This window comes from Hirundo rustica, chromosome 14 (genome assembly GCF_015227805.2).
Source record: "Hirundo rustica isolate bHirRus1 chromosome 14, bHirRus1.pri.v3, whole genome shotgun sequence".
Taxonomy (NCBI): Eukaryota; Metazoa; Chordata; class Aves; order Passeriformes; family Hirundinidae; genus Hirundo; species Hirundo rustica.
Genome location: NC_053463.1, coordinates 3,380,195 through 3,404,044, shown reverse-complemented (window position 1 = coordinate 3,404,044; position 23,850 = coordinate 3,380,195). Strand labels below are relative to the sequence as shown.

The following is a 23,850-nucleotide window of genomic DNA, read 5'->3' as shown; positions in this document are numbered from 1 at the left end:
TGTCCCGAGGTGAGTTGATGGAGAGGGCAGATCGTGCTCTGCATTCAGGGGATGCAGGAAGAATCTACAATGAGCACAGCAAACAAGTCTGCTCAGATATTTTGAGGAAAACAATGCTGCATTTGCCTTTCGAGGCTTGCTGGCTGTAGTTTTGCATTTCTGTGCCAGGGTTCCATACCATATGCATTGCCCTTTACAGGCTCTTGTGTTCAGGATGTGTTGGGATGCCAAGACATCTGGTTCCTCAGAAACCTTTACTTGCCAGGGACCTTTTTACTGTTCTAGGAATGCAGTGGGCTCAGCTGGAATGCAGGGTGCTTACCCAGGAGTACTTCCTGTGTCTGCCAGACGCAGTCCGTGTGATTGTCTTAAAGATGCAAAATGCAGGAATGCCACTGTACTTGCCTCGTGCTCCTGGCTTTTATCTCTTTGATTACCTACTCAAATTTTGTTTGTTTTTTGTTTTTTTTTTTGTCTCCAACCTTTAAGGTTCCTCAGAGATTTAGGGCTAAATGGGAAGTCAGTGTTGGACAGGCAGAAGACATTCTTCTTGGGGGGACAGAGGCTCAGAAGAGCAGCCAGAACTCCAGCGAGCTGGACAGCGAGAAGGACGTGCAGTTGGAATATTACACCAATGGCCCTGGAGCAGAAAGGGACACGCAACTGAACGGCTGCTTTAAATCCTTGGCTTTTGACTCCAGACACGTGGCCAGTGAAAAAGGAAAATTGCACATCAAGCCACACGTGAAAACAACCTCTGAAAGCCAAAAAAGGACTAGAGTAAAAAAGAGCGGCGCAAGAGGGGAAGCATCGAGGGAAGAAATCAAAGACAAAACACCAGAGAGCGTAGTTAGAAACGTGATTGTTGGGGACCTACCAGAGAAACACGCGTCTCATGAGCTTCGCCGGATTGCCAACAGCCTGACAGCGTCCAGTAGCACCAGGGAAAACCATTTGCTTTCCTCCTTTGGAGAAAGACGCTTTGAAAAGACACCTCTAAAACCGGACTATGAGAATCGTAAAAGTGATGCTCTGAAAAACACCTTCCAAGGGGATTTGTTTTCCAGCCCGTCTTTTGAGAGAGAGAAAAGCTCCCTGGGCATTTTGTGCAGTTCCAAGTTAAAAATACACTATTCTGCATCTGATGCTAGTGTTGAGAAAAAACGAACTGAATCAGATTCATCCTCTTCCCTCTCTGATGGTGGGAACAGTGATGTAGATACCATGGACCAAAGTTCAGAAAGAGCCTCTAGTGCTCTTGAAGTTAGTGATTCTTCAGATAAAGTGGAGAAGGACTTTCCTATGACGTCAAGTGGAAACATTAAACTTTCCATGTATCTTTCTCAGAAGAGCAGCAGAAGGGCCAGAAAGAAGTCACACAGAGATCGCAAACCTCTGGGAGGTTCAGTAACCAACAGACTTGATGCTGAATTTGCAGACGGGGAGCTTGAAGTAGGTTTCTCTGATGCTGAGATGTCATTGACACCTCTCGAGTGCTCTTCGGATGTGAGAAATGACAATCTTTCCCTAGCAAAAAAGCACACTACCCCCCAAAGTGTTTCTAAGGACAGCTCCTGGCCTGCTGTTACAAATCAATCAATCTTGAAACCGAAGAGTGTGAAATTACCCCGAATCAGGAGTATAAAATGTAAACATAAAGAGAAGGTTGCTGGGTTGGAGCCTTCTCTCGCAGAAGAGGATGGTGGTATGAATCGTTGCTCTTCAGATACCAAAGGTTTCTCTGGCCTTCCGAGAGACTCTCTTCCAAGAAGTGGAAAAGTTGATGGTCAGAAACTGTTAAACAACATGCATGAGAAACCCAGGGATTCTGCTGAAATCGAAACAGCCGTGGTGAAGCACGTTCTGTCCGAGCTGAAGGAACTGTCGTATCGGTCCATGAATGATGATGCCAGTGACTCTGGCACTCAAAAGGCCACAGTACCTTTGCTTTTCTCTTCTGCCTCTGGTCATGGTCGTTTGCCTATTGAACCAGATTACAAATTCAGCACCTTGTTGATGATGTTGAAAGATATGCATGACAGTAAGACAAAAGAGCAGCAACTGATGACTGGTCAAAATATAGTCCCATTTCGAAATACCAGCACAGGTGATAGTTCTGGAAGCAATTCTGCAAGTGGTCTCAAGTCTTTGTCAATTGTAGGTCCCCCATATAAAATAGAAAAAAATGGAGATTGTGTCCAGGAAACAGTAACTCCAAACTCCACTATAAGCAACTCCTCATTTTCACGCAATCCTCCAACCAAGTTGACAGGGATTGGTTCTGGTAAAAGGGAGCCTGCGAGTGCTGCTGTTTCTGGGACAAATGGCACAAATTGCATGTCCAAACGCAACTGTTCAAAATCTAAGCAGTCATCAAAGCTTGGCGATAAAACAGTTTCAAACAGAAAGGACTTAAAACCAGGAGGGCCAAGTAAGTTACTAAGTCGGTTACCCAGAGATTCAGGAGAACATGCATTCCGTGTGCACGGTTCGGTTACCAGTCCTCTAGGGAATGAGGCAGAAGATACTGAGAGGAAAGAGTGTATTGATTTAACAGAGCATTCAACTGATGAAGACTCTGCCTGTTTATCTGATGACAATTTAGGTCGTGTTGGAAGGAGACCTGAAGCTGGTAGAAATAAGGAGAGCTGCAATTCTGCTGAAAATGGGGAGAGTCCAGACTTGGATTCAGAGGCAAATAGTGAGAGCTCTCTTGGTGATGAGTCTAATGATATAAATCACGTAGCACCCAAAAAGCGATGGCAGCGTTTTAACCAAAGCAGTGCTAGATCTAATAAGCACATCAGTAGATCTAGGGAACAAGGAAAAAACTTGGAGAGTGCCTTTGGCCTGAATTCTCGTGGCTTTTCACTGAAGGGAAATGAGTGCTTGGGACGTAGGCATTCCCCTCATTCAAAGGTGCTTGAGGGAGACCTGGCAGTTCAGGACTTTGAGAATCGTTTAGACTTAGTTGATAAACGTTTGAATGTATGTAGTAAGCCAAACACCAGTGTGATGGACTCAGAAACAGAGCATGGCAACTTTGCTCCCCAGTCTGAATTCTCTGCACAAGGTAAGGGAGCTGGACTTGCGCCAGAGTATTTGTATACATTTCACACTTTTTCATTTAAAGGATAAGTTACAAAACTTGTGGCTGTCTGACAATGTGAAGATGTCTATGTCTGAGCAGAAGAAAGTGTGGGACCTTGCTATGAGTTCTCTGTAAGCATGGAGAACAAAGGAGGCAGATTAATTATGAGCTTGTACTCAGGTTATTGGCCAGAAAATTTTACACAAATTACAAATCTTTAGTTCTTCCATGGTAAAAGGCAAAATAAGAATCTTTCTGAGCCTGGAATTTTTTTTTAACTTGCACCTTCGTAATGTGTTCCTTAGAGACACAAGCTTGGTATTAATGAGATAGGTCAGTGCTAGAAAGTTCCAGGAATCTGAGTCTGAATGGCTGCTCTGTTTTTTATCTTTCATAGTGCTGTTTGACATAGTTTGTCTTTGGTTTATTCTGTAGGATTTCCTCAAGACCATGTGTTGGGAGTTTTTTGGGTTTTAGTGTGGAATTTTATTAGCTGCTGATAGTGAGGTGTGGAGCCCCACAGAGGTCCTAATTTGCAGTTTTGGTGTGGCTGCCTGATGGGTGAAAGAGAGAACAGAAGAGAGGGAAGCTGCCAGGGAGGCTGGGCTGGAGGTGGGTCTGGAATATGGCAGACAGAAGTAAGCAGCAGCATTGGAAGGGAAATGACCTAGGAAGGTAGAGGCTTCTGAGCGCCAAAAGGCAAGAGAGCCCTGCCTCTCCCACAGAGGTGGGGACATTTGTTTAAAGCCAAAGGAAGAAATAAAAGGGTGTGTGGAGGGAGTAGGGCAACATAATCATATTCAGCATGTACCATCCTCTGGCTTCTGCAGGGAATCTGGGGAAACACCTTAAAAAAAAAATAAAATTAGCTTTCTGCATAGGTTTCGCCGAACTAAATTGCTCTAATCTATTTGTGATATCATAAAATAATACAACTCATAATTTTGAGCCTGTGTGCATTCTATCATTTACGTGTTCCCTCAGTGCACATTTTGATGTGTGTATTTTGCTTTTTGCGGTTGCTGGAGGCGGCCTGCATTTCTGTTTCAATTGTGGCAAAGGCAACTCCTGGCTTGGTGGTTGTGGGACCTGCCCAAGGCAAGTTGCAGCAGGCACAGAAAACAAGCCTGTAGGGTGTAACACATGGGGTAAAAGTTCTGGTTTTAAGTCATGACCAGCATAATCATTCACTGACTCCTCTGGCTGGGTCTGTGTGTTTTTGAGGACTGAAGTCTCTGTAGAGGAGATGAGAGGATGCACGTTCTGGGCTGTGCTCTGGGTTCTTCCTTCACACAGAAGGTTCTTACGGCTTCCTGGTGGTTTGGCTGTTGAAGCATCCCTGCATTGATGCTGTGGGTGGCAAAGATAAAGGTCTGCAGGGAGAGCTAGGGAAGAGGAGATGCTGAGAGGTGGTAAAGTTAGGAGGGTAGCGGCAGAGAAGGGCAGCGAGCTCTGGGCAAGCTGGCAATAGTGGAGAGCAGTGTGCAGGGTCTTGGTGCTGCACACAGGGATGCAGCAGCAGCAGTCAGGGCTTGGGTTTGCTGGCAGAAGTGCCAGATCACTGACTGCAGTGTAAATTAATTCCCCTGCCCTAAATAGCACGTGAGCTCTGTACACACCCATCCCCTTTTGTTACAGCTGTGCTGTGGGGAGGCAGCAGCGCTGCTCTAAGATCCCCAGTGCTGGTGGGACTGAGTAAACCTCTATTGCCATGTTGAGACCATTCCTTTATGTTGGGCAGAGTCTAGAAAGTAGAGAAACTGATGCTGGAAACTGGAGTGACTGCAGTGCTTTGAGAAGATGTGACCCATCCTTGCCCACAGCAGGCAGCTTCAGTGTAAGAGATCAGAACAGACTGCAGTCACAACTGTGCCATTTCCACTAAGCTCAAACTGCATAAAGTCGTCTTCATAATTAAATGCCAGCATTGGGCATAATTTTTCCACAAACCTTGTACAGTGGTTTAGAGCGAATAAGGCAAAAGTGAAGATTGGTGGGATTGGCTGATGTAAACCAATTTTATAAATAGTAGTTTCATCGGGTCTGCGATTTGCCACTGTCAGTCTGCATTTGGGATTCTTGTACGGGATTCCCTTTGGTAACAAAAAGCCGGCCCTTCTGGCACAGTGCTGTGTACTCTGCTGCATGGCTTTGTGGCTCTGAATAATTGCCTGGTGAGGATACTCAGCCCATAACTGCTTATGTGCTGAAATGTGTGTTTCACACAGACACCTGTGCAGAGTGTTAATAGAGGCTGAAAATAGCTGTGTTTGAGAAAGTTGTTTCTTTCTTCTGTTTTGGCCAAAGTTGATATTTTCATGCTTGTTTAACCACAAAGCCGCAATAAAATGTAGCAGTCTTGTCCAACCCCCCTGTTTAGAAGCTTACATTGAAATACTTTGTTACAAAATGCTTCCGTTTTAAAGAATGAAAAAGCCACCTCCTACAAATGAAATGAAGCAAAGAGAATATTTATTGTTTGTTCCAAAACTTCCAGGAGACCGCAGGTGTTTTCATGACTAGGGGAAGTCTTTGGGCACTATTATTTAATGATTTTGAATGCTAAAAAAGAATAAAAGTCAGAGGTATTCTGGGAAGTGAGAAAAAGACATAAATGTGCATCACCTTGCTTTTGCAGTTTACTGAGATGTTACAGAGTGTCAGGGTTCAGGTTTTTTGTGCTTGCCATGTGTTGGCGTGTTGTGGCACGGGTGGTTAGGGTTGTGGTGAGGAAACACCTTTTACCTTGCAATGGTACCACACTGTGCAGAGACAAGAAGTGTCGCAGTCACTGGCTCTCTGATCTCGTTGTGGAACAAACAAAGCAATAAATGGGCTCACAATAGCAGATGGGGAATTTGTAGCATATTAAAAAATGCCAGGGAGGAGGGGAAGGGAAGGAATTAAGCTTACATGTTCCTAGTGAAACTAGTGACTGAACTGTGTTACAGGAAAATAGTGTTTTCCTGTGCCCCTAAAACCAAAAGAGTTTGGGTAAACAGCAAAAGAGTTACTAATGGCCTTTGGTTCTGGTAGAAGTAATGCAGGCAAGTCAGATGTAACTTGTAGGGACATGTTGGGTGAAATTTCAGGAGCCTCTCAATCTGATGTGTTTTGATTTCTTACCTGAACTGCTTGAAGTCCTTAAAAATCCCCTCTGCTAAGTGAGGATTTTGGAAAATAGGAAACTCAAAAATTCTTTAGGCTGTTTCAAAGTTATCAGCTCTTCCCACATGAAACCTCTGGAAGAGAAGGCAGGAACAGCTATTATCCACAGATGTCTTGTGATCATCTCAGAAACACAGTCTTGAAGCTGCTTTCCTTTTTCTTAGCACATTCAGAGAGGAAGCGCCTTAGAAAGCCAAGTAAACGGCTTCTGGAATATGCAGAAGAATATGATCACTTGTTTGCACCCAAGAAAAAATCAAAGAAGGGCCAGGAGCAATTGCAAAAGGTGGGTGAAGGCCAGTGTGCTCGTTGTGGTTATTACTTCAGGGCTCTGGTCTGTGTGTGTTTTTGTTCTTGGTGGCTGAGTGTTTGTGTGCAGTGCCATGCAGGATGATTGTTTTCACCAACATACTTCACTTTGCCAGGTGAATTCTGTGGCGAGGTCTGATTTTGAAGGAGGCGTTCCTGCACAGCGCAGTCCTAACAGAGATGGCCAGCGCGGGCCAAGTTCTTTGGTTTCAACTCCATCTTCAACCAAAGAGTCCCCTCCTGTCCTTGAAGCAGAGTGTTCCTTCTCAGAACTAGGATCCCGCTCCACTGATCCCCCTAATCAAGTTCCAGGAGGATCTTCAGATTTTCCAGAGGTGGTGGTTCTGTCTTCCTCAGATGTTTCTGAAGTTTCTGCTTCTCCAGAGGCAGAAGAAGGATTCCTGAAATCAGGTAAGTGGTAGGTTGTGTGATGCTGCTTTTGTAAGTGAAAGTAACACAAGTTCACTGGAAAATGCTGCTTGGGGCAGCATGAAAAGGTCAGTGGCTGTTGCTCTGTTTGTTCTTGCCTTCCTTCACTCACTGACTTACTGTGTTGAGAAGGGGGAGAGGCCAGGTGCAAGGGTGCCCAGTGACCTGGTGCTGTTGGCTTTCTATGGGCTGTGGTGATCCTCCTTAGATCCTGACACTGAATGCCTCTTTTGTCCAAATGAAGGAGTCCACAACTCCTTCTCTGAGTCTTGGCTGTCTGTGCTTCCAGTGCCATTCCTTTAGCCTGATGGTCTCCTGTTGCTGTAAACCCCTTTGGATGGACGTTGCTGTGCCGAGAGTGATGCACAAAGCCGAAGCTGCATTGCTCATGGAGTGATCTTTTGCTCTCCTAGATAGCTCAGAGAGCTGTAGCACAAAATTCCCTCTGGAAAAACTTTCTCCTTAGGAGGTTCTAAGCATCTGCAGTAATTTGAGGGGACTTGTGTGAGCAGCAAGCCAGGACCTTGGTTTTTAGTAAGACACAGTGTAGGAATGTGGTCTGAGGGACCTTTTCCCTTTCTAGCAGTGTCACTCTCAGGGTCCCTTTTCAGTGATTATTTCATTTATTATTTCATGATTATTCTCTTATAGCATATAAAGACATGTCCAGAGTTAAAGCCCTGGTGTTCTGGCTGTGCTAACTCGGAGTGAGCACTGTTCCTAAAGGGCTTGTAGTAAAAAAAATTAAAATAAGCCAAGCAGGCAGGTTTATGATCAGTGAGAGGTCAGTTAGCCTGTCATGTGTGAGGGAAGAGGGATTGCCTCTGGAGACTTGTGGGTGTCACAAGGAAGTGGGAAGTTAGAGGGGATTAAAGGAGGAAGAACTGAGGGTGTGAACCCAAGATTGGAGATGCAGGAGAACAGAACAGGCTGCAGCAGTGGGAGCAGACATCCAGTCTGGGGTTTGTGTGGCTCTTTTTCCTCATTTCCCCTCACCTCTTGCTGAAGCACACAGAGTGGGAGAGTGGGCAAAAGCTTGTCTTGAGGGTTAGGAGTGTGATGGATGAGCTGTCCCTACAGAGGGGTCAAAGGGCACAGCTGAGACTGTGGAAGGCAGCAGATGAATGGGGTGGGATGGGTAACAGGCTGTGTCTGTGAAGTGTCTGCACTCAGCATCAGCATTTCCTGGTTCTAAGTTTATACTGTTGCCAAAATTAGTGAAGGAGCCCAGGTCTAGCAACTTGCTACCTCCCAAGGGCCAGGATAAAGCTTGAGTAGGAAATAGTGCAAGTTGCACCTAACTTTGTTGGAGTATCTTCTCTCAAGTAAGTTAAAGCAGGATTGTGATCTTTAGCCTGTTTTACTCCAGCAGCATGAGTGCTGGTGGGAGGGGTGTGGGAGTGTAGGCAGGGCTGTGTCAGTGGTAGGACTGGCTTATGCAGATCAAAGTGTTTGGGAAATTACGATGTGAATTGTGCTGCCAGCATGTGTTACCTACTGGCAGTGAGTTCACAGCCTCTCTTCTGTGGGTGGATTTTTATATTACATACTGAGGTGAGCATGAAGGTCATGGCAGACTGAGGTCTGTTTTTATTGAAGTTGTGCAGAAGCAGGTAATTGGCATCTCTGCCCTAGGAGCCTATGATCCCAAAGACAGGGTGAAGCAGATTGTTTTGAACTGTTGGCTGCTATTTACTTAATGGTCTTAATCTGATTGAAGACAAGAAAACCCCTGTTTATCTGATGTGAAGGGTTTCATTGCAGGAAACTTCGAAAGCAAGCGTCAAAGGAAGCCCACTAAAAAGCTCTTGGAATCCAATGACTTGGACACTGCCTTTATGCCAAAGAAGGAGGAATGGACTCCCCAAAAGAAGGTACTTTCCTTCCAGCTCTTTTGAAAACCAGATAGAAAACAAGCCTAGACAGCAGATCCTGCTAAACAAGACACAGTGCAAAGGGATGTAGTTTTTTATTGGCTGAGGTCCAGGAGCAAAGGTCCACCCTTCCCAAAGGTGCTGGTTGCTGTGTTATGATGAAATAATCCACTGTCCCCCACCCTTCCACAGTTTTAATGGAGATTGGGTAGTTTTGGCTTTAAACCTCCTTTTTAAAAATTGATTTATATGGAAAAGGAGTCATCTGGGTGCTGGCTGGGAGGATATGAGCAGAAGTGTTCTGCACAGAGGCTTTTCTGTCATGTTACAGTGTAGCTTGAACTTGAACCTAAGGCTTTGTTCTTTTCCATCATCTTCCCAAGTGAGCTGATGAATACATGCAAGTGCAGAGCTTGAAGCAGGATGGAGGCTTGAGGTGAATCACATGTAGGATACCATGTTTGGTTCAGATTTTTAAAGAAAATGCTGCTCTTCTCCACTGAAAACTCAATATTCAGTGACATGGTTTGGAAAAAAGCGACTTGTATTTATTTCAGATCATGTACCTGCACAAAACCTGTTGCCACTGTTCCTAAAGTTGAGTAATACTTCTTTCCTTTTTCTTTCACTGTGAGGCAGAGTCTCAGTACAGTTACCACCACTGCAGTAATGTACAGGACAGTGTATTTCAGTCTTAAGGTCTGTAAAAGTGTAAACTCAGAAGAGAGTGTCTTTTCCTGGCATCTTAGAGAGTATTAGCAGCCTCTTTGGGAGAGCACAGGAAGCAGTGAATGGTGCTGATGAGCACAAGACACATCAGACTCCAGATCCCTCCCTGCCCAGAGACAGATTTTTACATGTGTGATTTATCACCCACACAAACCAAATATTTTCTTGAAAAATCTCTGACTGATGAATTCATAACCTGGATGTTAAATTAGGTGTTGCAGTCATTCCAGAAGGTTTCATGGCTGAGGAGTGTGTGCTTCTGTTTCAATCTGGTGACTTGACTCTCTCTCCTGTGTGTTTGTAGGGTACTGGCCCTTCAGAGAGTGACAGCTCTGAGCTCTACTCACCAGCCCACTTCCAGGACCTGGGAGAAGGTAAGTGAAGGCAGGCATAGCAGGGGCAGACTGTTGTGACATTTGGATCAGTGCCTGTGGCACTGTGTGTGTAAGTGCTTGGTGTTTTGGGTTCAGCAGCCCAGCAAAAGTTGCTTAAAACAGTATGAATTGGTGGTTCTGTGATTGCTGCAGGGCAGAGTGCCTGGAGGCTGGTGTTGTCCCACCCCTTAGGCCCTTAAAGAATATGGAACCCAGCCTGAAGCCCCCAGAAAGGCTGCAGAACTTGCTGGTGTCACCTGCAGCAAGGGAATTATTTGTGCATTTTCCTTGAATGGTCTTTCTGTTGCATCCCAGCTTCTGAAAAGCTCTTGGAGAAGCAGCGGAAGCGGAAGAGGCAGCGCCATACCTCTGCTGCAGTCCATTCCAAGAAGGAGAAAAATGAGGAGGGGCTGGGGGAGACTCCACACTCTGAGGTAGTGTTGGCTCTTTGTTCTCTCATCCCTGTAACGTGTTGCTCACTTGATCAGCTCACTTGATGCTTCCCAGGGTACTTGGCAGAGCCTAAGTTAGAGGCATCTTTTCTCCTGTCATTTGACAATTTGTCCCACTGATGCAGCTGCATGAGCTGGGGTTAGGCTATATATTATAAAATAGCTATTGTATAATGATGCGGAACTCAGGCTCTGTTTTCAAACTGCTACTCAACTAATTCTCTGTTAGAGAGGCTGTTCTGAATTCATGGAACCAGGTTTTGCCTTGCATCCTGCTTTGCACCTCAGAAAATCAAATTGCGGTAAAAAGTCTTCTCTGGGGGTGGGACTTTTGCCCTTTCACACACTGGTATGAAGCACAAGCGCTAGACTGGACTTCAGCCCCTTCTGCACCCGAACGCCAGGATGAGCCAAGAACCCCATGGAGGGGCTGGGGGGAACTGTCTGTGACTGCTCTCACGAGCCTCTGATTGCATTCTGCCATCCAGCAGAAGGGGATAACTGAGGCAGTTCCCTCTGCTACGTATTGGCAGGGTCAGCTTACAAATATCTCTGACAAGCACGTTTTGCCTTTTAGGAATGAGCCAGTTTTCAGCAAGTGTAGGGGAAGCAAGACTTTCTGGGAGAGGCAGGACACCTCCAGGCCTCTCACCATCGCCTCTCACTTCCAGTGGCCCAGGTTCAGCAGCAGGCAGGATAGTCAGTATGTATTTCAGGAGCCAATTATAGATAAATATTGTTATATTTGTTGTTGTAACACAGTTTACAGGAGAACACAAACCTCACACCACTTTAAACAGTTCCAGCTGTCCTGCTGCATTTTGGAAAGGGCATTTCTGATAAAGTTAATAAATTGAGGTAATACCCATGGTTCCATCTAAGCTTTCCTGTGCTGGTGTTAGTGTTCTTTTTGAAGTGTGCTCAGCTGGACTAATGTTTTAAAACAGCTTGTACAAATACTTTGGCCAGTGCTGGGCAGGGGCAGTTAACATTGTCTCCTGTATGCTCTAAGAGACAGCAAATTCTCTACAAACAGAGGGGAAATTCAGAGCAGCAAATGTCTAGGCCATGGCTCTGAATCTTGTACTCACCACTCACTGCAGAGGAAACCCAGTCTTAAGTGCCTCCAGCTGTAGACATCTGTGTTGAGTACCACCAGAAGTCAGGTATGGTGTAAACCATGCCAAAAAAAAAAAAGAAGTCAATGCTTGGCACCTTTGCCAGCATCCCTTTTTGTGTAATTGTGTCTCTTTAGCTGCTGTGGCGGGTGCTCATCCCCTGGCTTAGGTGAGTGCTTGTGTTCTGGTGAGTATTGGGATGCTGTGGAGATGCAGTTGTGCTTTCATGTGGAATTCAGAGCATGCTGGTCCCTCAGTGACTGCACACACTGGGCAAGGAGCTCCACTTAGCTAGGAAAAATACATGGTCTGATGATACAGCAGAGTGAAGCCTTGGATCCAGCTGCATTCCAAGGAAAAGAGGGCAGAGGAAGGCTTGGCAGCCTGGGCTGAGCTAAGCAGCTTTCTCTGACCTTGCCCGTCCGTGGAGCCAGGAGAGCAAATTTTCCACATCAGAGCAGTAAGAGACTGACAGAATGGGATGGAAAATGCTGTTGAAATGGTTGTCAGGGTTGTGAGCCAAGGTCAGGCTGTGCTAAAGAACAGGTCAGGCTTTGGGATTGTGCCAGACACAGCAGCAGGGATAGTTCTGGAAGAAGACCCAGGATGAGCCCTTCTTTCTGCAGGAGGTATGTAGAGTTGCAGGCTTGTGCTGGGCAGAGGAAGGAGGTTTCATTTTTTTTTTTTTCTCTCAAGAAAGTCAGTTTATACTGTTCATCTTTATGTTGTGTACTTCAGTGTACCCTCAGTGTATCTCTGCATCATTGCTCCACAGAAGGCACTTGGCTTTAAAGTGTCCACAAATAAAATCATACTGCTACATTCAGGGAATAAGGGGGAAAAACAACAGTTCCAGGCAAAGAAAGCATCATTATCTGAGCAGAATATTAGCTCCAGGTTCTTCCAGCTTTAAATTTTAGAAGATCTTTATGTCCTTTTTTTGCCCAGATGCAGAATGTGTTCAAAAGGCATTCAGTTCAGCTCAGACTTTCCCATACAGCAAGTGGTGCAAAGCTCCCTCTCGTGATTGTTAGCTGGACAGCCTGCACCAAGCAGGCCTGGAGCTGTGGGAGTGATGGCTGCTGCTTCTGCCAGCAGTTTGAATTCCTCACAAGGTCTCTCAGGTGTACTATTTGTGCCTGGGTACACACTGGCTGCAGCTTGGTGACCCAGGGAGGACCTGGCAGCTGTGCACTGAGATCACTCAGCTCCCTGCAGTGAGCTGGCATATTTAAAAGTAGCAGAGTCCTTAAAATGTTCTGGCTCAAAGCACGTAGCTAAAGGCATCGCTTTGGTGCAGTATTAATGGTCCTTAAATTGTACCTGCTCTGGAGTGGCAGCTGGGGCTGGTGAGGCCACTTAAGTGTTCCCTAGACCTCCCAAGTGGGCTGGAAGCTGGCAGGATGATGTTTCCTAGCCTTTAGTTGCCTGTGCTGACAAAATCTGTGGCACTGCTGCTGAGTGTAGCTGCAGGATAGCTGTATTTGGGGGAGAAACAAGTGTCTGTGGGGTACCTGCTATTCTCCCCTCTTAACAGTGCCTGCCCAGGTCCCATGGGCGCTGTGGGAAGCCTTATGGCAGGATCCTTGACTTGGCCCATGAGTGTGTGGTTGGGCCTTTGTCATTTGAAACCCATCCTCTCCCTAGGATGCTCTTTCACCGGTGCACGTTACAGGACAGTGGGGGTCTCCACACCTCAGTCAGGACGAGGTGTAAATGCCCTGCTGTGCTGCTCGTTTTGGGGTTGGCTGCCTTTCTTTAAGGGCCTCGAGTCCCTTTACGTTTATACTTTACATGCGTTAGGACAAGCTGAGATAAGTGTAGAGGAAAAATTGTATGGAAGGTGCTGTGAAAGTTGAGGTTTTTCATTTGTTTCCAGTGCAAGTAGATACTGGGATGCTTCTGACTTTTTAGCCTACCTGATTTGTTTCTATTCAGGGCTGACTCCTTGCTCAGAGAGGAGTTATGCACAGGGAGATAACTGTGTTGAGTGTGTGTTTTTAATCACCTAGTAAACTACAGAGCTCTTTTCTTTCCTTTCCTGTAAATCTTTTGGTGGAACTGGATGGGGGATGCTCTCTCCAGGGTGGGTAACTCACAGATCACCTACCAAACCCGTTAAATGCTCAGTGACTGAATTCGTAGTTTCCAAGTCAGGATGGGTGCTACAGACAGTGCTAATTCTAGTTTTCTCTTTTTAAAGGGGGAGACATTGGTGCATGGGTCTGCTGCAAGCCCCAAAGAGGGTCATGAGGAGGGGTCGGAGAATGACCATGGAGTGCCTTCGTCCAAAAAGATGCAGGGGGAGCGTGGAGGAGGAGCAGCTCTCAAGGAGAATGTGTGTCAGGTAGTGTTCTTAAAGAAATCTCTTTGAAACTATCCCACTGTAAAGTATTTTTGTGTAAGTTCTGGGAGACATTGGTGCCCCAGGTAAGCCCAGGTAGCCTCCAAGTACTTACGGTAGAATTAACCATCTTTTTGTGCTTCGTATCAAGCATTTTTCCTGCAATTTCTTCCTCTTAAAGTTTGCAGAGGTTAGGGACATATGACCAGTGTAAGATACATTTTAGCCAGTGTAGGATATCAGGGAGTCGATGGTAAATGACAGTGGTTATACACAAACTACCTGAATTAACTGGCACAGGGAAAAGGTAGCAGTTTTCCCCAGGGCCGTTGCTGCTGTCTGGGGTGCTGCAGGGAAGAAAACTGCTCAATTTTTGTGTTTCTTTCCCACAGATCTGTGAGAAGCCGGGGGAGTTGTTGCTGTGTGAGGCACAGTGCTGTGGTGCTTTCCACCTGCAGTGCCTTGGGCTCTCCGAGATGCCAAAGGGCAAATTCATCTGCAATGAGTGTTCCACAGGTAGGGCAGCTTCTGTGAGTGCAGGACTGTTGGTTTACCTGCTGCTTCCTTGATTGGAGTGATGTGCCTGCTGTAGGGCTGCTGTGCAGCTCTCAGTCCTCAGATAATTGGTTCAATGTCTGATAATGACTTTCCAAGTAGAATCATAGAATCACAGGTTGATTTGGGTTGGAAGGGCCCTTAAAGATCATTAAATTCTGCCTCTCTGCCATGGGCAGGAGCACTAGACTAGGTTGCTCCAAGCCCTGTCCAACCTGGCCTTGAACACTTCCAGATATGAGGTATCCACAACTCTGGGCAACCTGTGCTATGGTCTCACCACCCTCACACAGAAGAATTTTTTCCTAATGTTTAATCTAAACCTACTCTTTGTTGATTTGAAGTCATAAATAATGGCTTCAAATATTTACCAGCCCTACTGTTGATTCAGACATGGTGTACAAAGAAGTGAATGTCCATGATGAGCTGAGAAAGAGACAAATTCTTACCTAGGACTATGGAAAGGGGTCTGGTGGGGAGGAGGAGTCTTTTTCAGGATAGAAAGCGGGGGTGGGGTGGGGAATCTCAAAGTAGGGTTATTGATTTTTTTTTTTTTTTTTTTCTTTTTTCCCTGCCCTGAAGTCTCAGTTATAATACTTATTTTGATGTGGAGTTCTACTACGGCTTCAAGCCAAACCAGCCTGGTGCAGAGACCTGTGCTCTGGGATGGGTGTAGCAGGCTGGGAAGTTGTGCTGTGCTATTAGGCAGCCTGGTGACAGCATCAGCTCCTCATTTAGCCCTCCTGTGTGACCTGTGCTTTGCTCTTTCTCCAGGGGTCCACACCTGCTTTGTGTGCAAGAGCTCCGGGGAGGATGTGAAGCGGTGCTTGCTGCCCCTCTGTGGGAAGTATTACCACGAAGCCTGCATACAGAAATACCCGCCCACAGTCCTGCAGAACAAGGGCTTCCGCTGCTCCCTGCACATCTGCATGACCTGCCATGCTGCTAACCCAGCAAACATCTCTGCCTCTAAAGGTACCCGAGTCTTGCAGGGTGGTCTGGGCGGGGCAGTCACCTGGGTTTTTTTGTTTCGAGTCCACCCGGTTCACCGATTCTTTGCGTTGTTGCCTTTGTGTCCTTGCCACAGCACTGGCTGTGTTTGCTGAGGAGTAGCTGCTCCCAGGGGAGTGGAAGCGGTGGTGTCAGAGGCTCAGCAGCACTCCCCATGGCTGGACATGGCAGCTGGAATGTTCTCAGGCTATCCAGAGGCTCGGATTCCTGCACGCCCAGCCTTGCCTCAGGCCTCAGTGGGTTTTTGAGTGAATTTCTGGAGCTGTACAGACACGCTCGTGTTTCTCCCACCTGCTCCTCACCGTGCCACTGCTGCAGATGGTGCCTTACTTAGCAGCATGGGCTGTCAACGCGGCAGCATCAAGAGCAGCACAGGGCAAACTATGATATTGTTCTACTTACCCTTTTCTTTTCTATGTAAACTCTCATCTTGTAGTAGAGACACCCTTGGGCTAAGCTTCCCAGGCAAACATTTGTTTGAGCTGTTTGCAGCCGTACCTTGACCTTTACCTCACAAGATCAAACTTAAAACTTTTGTGATTGCTGTGTATGTTTGCTTCTACGGCTGCCTTTCTTTAATCCTTGGAATCTTAAGATGAGTGACAATAAGACCAGCTCTATTTTTATCCTCAGAGTCTGTGTCAAAGTTAGCTTTTTTGTTCCCATTTATCATTATTTGGTGTAGAAAACAATATCAAGGCCAAAAGCCTGCAGCCCACAGCCGATCACTTCCACACTGAACATTTGTTGACTGGCTGCTGCTTCTCGGTGGTCACATTTACCCCTTTTCTCCCACCTCTTCTTCCTGTTTATAGTCTGCTGTGAGGAACTGAAAATGGGCTCTCAAAAACCTCACATAAACTAGGCCTGTAGGGAAGTCTGCATTGCCTGGAAGTTCTGGAATTTCAGGGTAAAATCTGATAAACAAGAGGCAAGTGCTGGTGTTTTCAGAAGCTACATGGATTGATTTCAGTATGTGCAGCTAAGCACTTGGAACACCCCGTCTGTAATTACTGTCGGAGCTGATTTAGTAATTATTTGTGTATGATAGGAAGCAGTCCCAGTCTGTGAACTCTTGAACTGTTTCTGCACGGCATGCAGGAGATCTTTCATTTCAAAATAATGCAATTTTAACTACGGTATAGGCATTACAGATTTTATAATTTTATATATATTCAGTTGTATTAAATAACTTAATCGGAATCCAGTGAATATATCATGGGTGAGTATATAATCATAAAAATTCAAGGTCAGCTTCCTTCTCCAAAGCTCATTTTGATCTTAGGTATGAGTAGAGCCTAGCTTTAGTAGGAAAGAGTGGTGATCCTGCAGAGGCTGACAATGTGGTGGCTGTCGGGTTCCAGGTCGCCTGATGCGCTGTGTGCGGTGTCCGGTCGCGTATCACTCCAATGACTTCTGCCTGGCCGCCGGCTCCGTGGTCCTGGCCTCCAACAGCATCATCTGCCCCAACCACTTCACAGCGCGCAGGGGCTGCCGCAACCACGAGCATGTCAACGTCAGCTGGTGCTTTGTCTGCTCAGAAGGTGAGAATGTCAGCCCTGGGTCCCCTGGCACCAGGGAATGCCCTGGCAAGAATTCATTGCAAAGGGCAGAAGAAGCTTTTCCCATCCAGAATGTCCCAGTGGGAACTGCAGAGAGCAGATTGCCTCCCTGTCTTTCCACATATAAGTGCATCTTCAGGCTGGGATCTTTTCTGGATCCTTAGAAAGGTTCTTTTTTTTATCATGAATAGGGCCCAGCTTTTGAAAAGGGCTTGCAGGAGAGCATCATTCCCTTTTTCCAGGTCTGTCTGGAAATGGGGAGTGCAGGGTTTCTGCACAGCAACTGATAAGTTCCTCCTCCTTCTCTTTGCAGGGGGCAGCCTTTTATGCTGCGAGTCGTGCCCGGCAGCGTTTCACCGTGAGTGTCTAAACATTGAGATGCCAGAGGGAAGCTGGTATTGTAATGATTGCAAGGCAGGCAAAAAGCCACACTACAAAGAAGTAGTCTGGGTCAAGGTTGGGCGTTACAGGTAGGTGAAGATAGCACAGATTTGTCCCCATCCCTTCTTCATGCAGTGCTCATAGTGATGGAGGTGAGAAGCTGCTCCTGTCTGCAGGGCTCATTGCAGCAAGCCTCTGGCTTTTTTGCATGCACATTGCTGGTAAAACGTGAGCTTTCCTCCTCCAGTAGCCTCTTTTCTCCCCACCAGCCTTGCTGGTAGCCCTCACACACTTTTTCCCATGTCTCCATGCAGTAGCATACTTCTGAGGTGGCTGGAGGTTGGGAAGCCAGAGGTTTCATCTGCCCTTCCCTGTGTTGCAGGTGGTGGCCAGCTGAGATTTGCCATCCTAGGACAATTCCTGTCAACATCCAGAAAATGAAACATGACATTGGTGAGTTCCCTGTGCTGTTCTTTGGCTCCAAGGACTACCTGTGGACCCACCAGGCTCGTGTGTTCCCTTACATGGAAGGTGATGTCAGCAGCAAAGACAAGATGGGGAAGGGCGTGGATGGCATATACAAAAAAGGTAACTTGTCTTCATCCATGGTCTTTCCTTCTTCGTTACTCTTTGGAAAAGTGTCATTCTTGTAGCAGATAAAAATGTCTTCTTAAAACTGAAGTTAAATTAGATTTGTAGCATGAACTGCTGCTTATGTATCATCCAGCATACTCAGAGTGTTTGTTTGACTCCCAGAAGTGGAGAAGGGTATGCAGATCTCAAATGCTTGTCCAGCTCTGACATAACATCTCAGAATTCTAGTGAGCTGCTGTATCAGCTTCCCTTTGTGTAATGCAGTCATTATCTTGACATAAAAGTTCACTTGAGAGTTGTAGATGCAGCTGCCTGGCATCTGCCCAAGAGGGCAGACAAAGATACCCAACAGATGGGATCCTTCATCACCATGAGCAGGCTCCTGACTGTAATTTCTGCACTTCCCTGCTGCATTGGTCTTTTCTTCACCCTGCAAGTTAAACCTTGTGAGCACTGGGTGGAGAGTGGCTGCCCAGCTCTGTGTGATCAGAGGCAGTTCCTTATAACAGAGCCTGTTCTCTCATTTAGCTCTTCAGGAAGCTGCAGTGAGATTTGAAGAGTTGAAGGCACAGAAAGAACTGAGACAACTTCAGGAAGACAAAAAGAACGACAAGAAACCTCCTCCGTACAAACACATCAAGGTGAGGGGAGGTGTTGGGGGGCAGGTGCAGAAGAGAAGTCTTGAGCTGTCGGTGCAGGTGATTTACAGGTATACAGAAACATTTCTGATGTTTGGATGTCTGGCTGTTCTTGAAGGTTTCTTTGATCCTCTTTCCATCCTCAGCAAGCTGTGCTGCTATAACAGCAGTGCTGTGATTTGCTGGAACAGATCTGGTCATGTCTGTGCCATCCATGTCAGTTGTGTGGTCTGAAGGAAGTGTCTCCACCTTGAGAACTCAGGGCAGAGGGCTGGTAATGCTCAGTATGGTCAAATGCTCTGTGCTGCTGATGGCAAGGTGGGCAAACCAGGTGGTGCAGGATTTTTTATTGCTTCTGTCTGCTCCTTTCCTTTTTTATGTGGCAAAATATGAAAGCTTAACTGATTTCTGTCGCTTTTTATGTATCTAGCTAGGATTTCTAGGCAGGCAGGTATATCCTGCATGAATTACTGTGCGGTGTAAAGAGCACAACCGACTGCCCTGGCAACAGTATGGGCCAGGCAGCTTCAGTGGAGGAAGTAGTTTCTCATTACAGCTATTTTTAGGCCTCTCTGGCCACAACATGAAGGAACTTTGGAAGCAGTTTAGAGCCTTTGAAATACCCTTTTATATAAATAATGACGGTTGTGGTCATTACTCATGGCAGCTCTTCTGAGGTCTGGGTGCAAGCTGTTTGTCTCTCTGAAAGCAAAGCAGTTTGCAAGAGCAGATGGTGAACTGGAGAAGGCTTCAGGGTGGAATGGCTGAAGCTGTTTGTGTCCACTCCTTCTAAGGAGATCAGCACCCCGAGTCTATCCCAAGGAACACCCACACAAGATGCTGCTGCAAAATACTCTTGGGATCCTTCATCACATCAGGCTTGTGACTAGTCCAGGCATTGCCCTGTTTTGTTTTTTTCCCAGCAGTGCCTCAGAGAGTAGGGCAGGTGTGGGTGTGGAGTGGCAGTGCCAGAGCGGTGCCAGTGGTGGGTTGACCCAGTCCTGTGAATCTTGCCACTCTTAACGAGGTGCTGAGTCTGGGTAAGGGATGGGAAGCAGCAGAGGAGAACCTGAGTGACAAGGAAGATTGGAAGTGGGATGCAGTTCTAGGAGGAAGGTGGAGGAGACTGTGTTGAAGAGATTAATGAGGGATTTCTGCAGGGTTTGTGTTTAAACAAAGGAGGGTCAGGACCAGGCCAGCCTTAGGCAGGCTGTCAATGTGGAAACTCTGTGGGTGGGACTAGGTAACTTATACAGGGGCTGGAATAGTTTTGCTAAAATTCCTTCCTTTTGTGTTAGAGAGGAAAGTGAGACAATTGTTCACCCAGGGAAAGAACAGCAAGGAGCTTTTCTTCAGTGTCTCTCTCCACAGTCCTGACTCTCTGTTGCCTGCTTTTCAGCGTCCGCTGCCTTTAACCAAACCCCAAGGACCCAGCTCATGCCACAGACACGCCAGTCGCTTCTCCACCTGGTGCTGCACTCTGCTTCCTTCTGGAGTGGTTTTTAGAGAGCTCCTTGGCTTAACTCTGAGCTCCTCTTTGGGCCTTCCAACCCCAGCCTTGTCTGGTTTGGCTTCCATTTACATCTGCAGGACAGTTGGGTAGGGAGGTAACTGCATGGTAGGCCTTCTGTCACAGGTGTGACAGCTGAGAGCACAAACCAGCTCGAAGGTAACATTCAAAATGCAGGGCAGTAAGGGAAAGATGAGGAAAAGCACCTGACACTCAGACTGGGAAAGGTGCAGTTTGGTGCAGAAAGTGGTTTGGTGCTGATCACAGGGATGGTTTGTGCCCAGCAAGAGCACTGGGCTGGCCACCTGAGCTGGATGTGGGCTCAGTGATGATGGGAGGGGGACACTTGGCAGCCTCTTGCCCTTCCAGGATCACAGAATACACTCTGCACCAGGCAATGCTAATGGGGAACCTGCTTCCTCCCGAGCTCTTTCCTCTAACCTTCTGCCTCTCAAAATCGCGTTCCCAGAAGTACAGCTGTGCCTGTACTCGTGTCCTCCTGCCCCTCGCTGTCACTAAGTCACTCTGAGCAGCCCGTCAGCTCATAGGCAGGGGTGGAGTACAGAAGTGCCTGTCAGGTATCCTGTAGCTCCCAAGAGCTCATGTCCCTCGTGTGCATTGAAGGTGAACCGGCCGGTGGGGAAGGTGCAGATCTTCACTGCGGACCTGTCCGAGATTCCGCGCTGCAACTGCAAACCCACGGACGAGAACCCCTGCGGCCTGGACTCGGAGTGCATCAACCGCATGCTGCTCTACGAGTGCCACCCCTTGGTGTGTCCTGCTGGCGAGCGCTGCCAGAACCAGTGCTTCTCCAAGCGCCAGTACCCCGAGGTGCAGATCTTCCGCACGCTGGCACGAGGCTGGGGCCTGCAGGCCAAAACCGACATCAGGAAGGTACTTACGCGCCTTCTGTGTTGCTCTCTTCGCTTCTCTCTTGGTTTGAAAACTGAATTTGAAGACTTCTTGCTGTAGAATGCTGTTTAGAAAAAAATATTGATGAATTTAATCTTGCCAGTCTTGACCAAGAGTGTTTTGGCTTAGCTGACCGAGAAAATGATTTTCACGTTGATGTCCCACAGGGTAAGAAAGGTGATTGCGTGGTCAGTCTGCTTGTAAGAACAATTGGATGGTACTCAGGATTTCCAGATGGGGAACAGTGATTATTCCTCCCCACCATTCTTGACTAGCCATGCTTATCCAGCATGAGAGTCTTGTGTCAGAAACAGAGACCAGGGCTTGGATCTTAAAAAAGGGCAGTGTCTTGGAGATGGCTGTTATTACTGCTGAAACTGATTATCTCCACCTAAAACACTTGTGTGTATTTTTTAAATGCAAAGAGTAGTAATTCTTTGGACACACATCTGTGCTGAACAAAGAGAGATGGATGTTAAATCTGAAAGAGCCCCAAAGCTAATAAAGGATGAAGTGAAACAGAGTAGTAGGAGAAGAATGTCTGAAAAAGGAGTAGGGATGACATGATAAGAGGCAAAAAAATATTTTGCCTTAATAAAAGGGGCAAAATATGAGTCTGTTCTGTTGAAAACTTTGCTGTCTGCTGTGCCATAAGTTAAAAGATGCTTCTGCCATTCCATGTGCCCATTTCGGTTTCAGCAGCCAGCTTGGAAACAGAAACACTCAGTTATTTAGTGGGGGGACCTATTAGCCCCCAGTGGAGCAGAGCTGGGGTTCTCTCTAATGGCTGGAGTACAGTCTGTGCAGTACTTCACCACAGGAGAACTCCATGGATTCACTGCAGGAGCAGGTGCCCCAGGTGCATCCTGCTGCTCCATGTGGTTGGTCCCCAAAGGGATATTGTTTTCAGCTGGAATGCAATTAGGGCAGTGCTTTGAGCTTTGCAGCCAAAGTGCTGTTCTTGTGGTTAACTTCTGTGCTGTCCCTGGATGCTAATTCTTCCTTTGGCACAAAGAATAACCTGATGGTCACAGTTCTTTATTTAATTTATTTGGAGTTATTTGTGCATGTGAAACGGATGTATGGTTCAGGGCTCTTGGTGAAGGTTATAGGTCAAACTGGCTGCAGAGCATAGGGAGAGATTTTTAGGAAGGAAACAGGAGCTAAGTTCTGGCACAGAGGTGGACATCCCTCCAACCTGCAGATAATTTGTCATGTCTTACCAGCTGCTTGTTTTCTTTCTGGCAGGGTGAATTTGTTAATGAGTATGTTGGGGAGCTAATTGACGAAGAGGAGTGCCGAGCCCGAATCCGCTATGCTCAGGAGCACGACATTACCAATTTCTACATGTTGACACTGGACAAGGTATGTGCAAGGAATCTCTTGCCAGCTTCCTAAACAGAAGTAAAAAGATGGGAGGAAAGGCATGGTACTCCATCTAGTAAAAAGGTGGTAAGCATTGCTGATGAGCTGGTGTGCATTTCTTCTGAAAGGACTAAATTAATTAATGTGTAGAAGAGGAGCCTCAGGTTGGATTTCAGGGTGAGGAGGAAAGTCTAAACAGATATTGCCTGGGTTTGTTCAGAAGAGGTGAGGACAGTTGTCTGAGGACCATAGATGCTGCTTCAGCGTAAGAGGCTGAATTTGGGAACACTGGGATCCTTCCCAGCATTTGAACCTTGGAGAGCCCAGAAAGGGGCTGGTGTGTGCCAGGAGAGGCATCAGCCCTCAGACATGTGAGTTATAGGCACAGCAAGACCTTCATCTAAGTTCAGATCTCAGGTCTTGCTGTTCGCAGTAGAATGATGGATTTAGTTACACAGGCTCCCCAGAGGGTCCTGCAGGCCAGGTTGTTGCTATGAGCTCCTGATTTTCAGAGGTTTAAGTGGTTTTATCAGCTGCTTTCCACACTTTGTGGCTCAGCCATGGAAAGGTGAGAAGGAAACTATGAAAGCAGACATAGGGAGGAAGCTGTCAAGTGTGGGACAGGATAACAGTGACTGCTTTATGTCTTTCCCCTCCCCCTGCTGCAAGTTCATACTGACCATATCTCGTTCTCCTTGTCTGGCTAATGCGGCAGACCATTAAGTGTTAATTTCCCACTCATTGCTACAAAAGCAAATCTCAGTTGCAGCTTCTCTCTCCACTCCAGCCCTGTAACAAGCTGTGCACCAGTGCACCTCAGCTTACACACTCTTCCTGTTTTCCTTCTATACACTGGTATGTAAGAAATAGGAACTGCTATTTTGCTTTTAAGCAGAAGTTGGGGCCTGGAACAACAAGCACTGCCTTGGAAGTGTGCTGGGGTGGTGTTTATCCAGTACTGATGCCATAGGGAGACCTTGTTTCCCAGAAAGCCAACAGTAGCACTGTCCTGGCTGTTTGGGAGCCCTGTGTCTTTGAGGAGAAGGATGATGTGCAGGAGGCTGTATTGCCATGTGATCTGCCAAAGCCATCAGAGCTCGTTGATTGCAGTTGATGACAGCAGATTGAAACGTGGTTTTCTGGGGTTTTTTTTTTTTTTGCAATTCCAGGATCGAATCATTGATGCTGGGCCAAAGGGCAACTATGCTCGGTTCATGAACCATTGCTGCCAGCCCAACTGCGAGACTCAGAAATGGTGTGTGAATGGTGACACTCGGGTCGGGCTCTTCGCACTTGTAAATATCAAAGCTGGTAAGGAACACACGCTCAATGCCTGCAGTAGCCTCGGGGGTTCTGTAAGGAAGGGGGAGGGTTTGTAGCGCCCTGGAAGGAGATTTAAACTTTTATTTTCGTATGGGTATTCATGAGGCTGTA

General features: G+C 46.8%; 1 protein-coding gene across 2 annotated transcripts in view; it reads left to right on the top strand.

The window, feature by feature from the left end:
* NSD1 (nuclear receptor binding SET domain protein 1) overlaps window positions 1–23,850 on the top strand; it is a 59,502-nt gene that overhangs the window by 20,258 nt on the left and 15,394 nt on the right. Inside the window, exons 4-19 of one of the 2 annotated variants that reach the window (XM_040077979.1) lie at window positions 490–3,073; window positions 6,424–6,545; window positions 6,685–6,979; window positions 8,762–8,871; window positions 9,905–9,974; window positions 10,290–10,408; window positions 13,748–13,891; window positions 14,281–14,404; window positions 15,218–15,418; window positions 16,819–16,998; window positions 17,330–17,486; window positions 17,780–17,985; window positions 18,520–18,632; window positions 20,764–21,033; window positions 22,300–22,416; window positions 23,586–23,727. In XM_040077979.1, the coding sequence (XP_039933913.1) occupies window positions 490–3,073; window positions 6,424–6,545; window positions 6,685–6,979; window positions 8,762–8,871; window positions 9,905–9,974; window positions 10,290–10,408; window positions 13,748–13,891; window positions 14,281–14,404; window positions 15,218–15,418; window positions 16,819–16,998; window positions 17,330–17,486; window positions 17,780–17,985; window positions 18,520–18,632; window positions 20,764–21,033; window positions 22,300–22,416; window positions 23,586–23,727 (4,954 nt within the window). The remainder of the gene's footprint in view (window positions 1–489; window positions 3,074–6,423; window positions 6,546–6,684; window positions 6,980–8,761; window positions 8,872–9,904; window positions 9,975–10,289; window positions 10,409–13,747; window positions 13,892–14,280; window positions 14,405–15,217; window positions 15,419–16,818; window positions 16,999–17,329; window positions 17,487–17,779; window positions 17,986–18,519; window positions 18,633–20,763; window positions 21,034–22,299; window positions 22,417–23,585; window positions 23,728–23,850) is intronic. The other variant, XM_040077980.1, reaches the window with a different exon arrangement.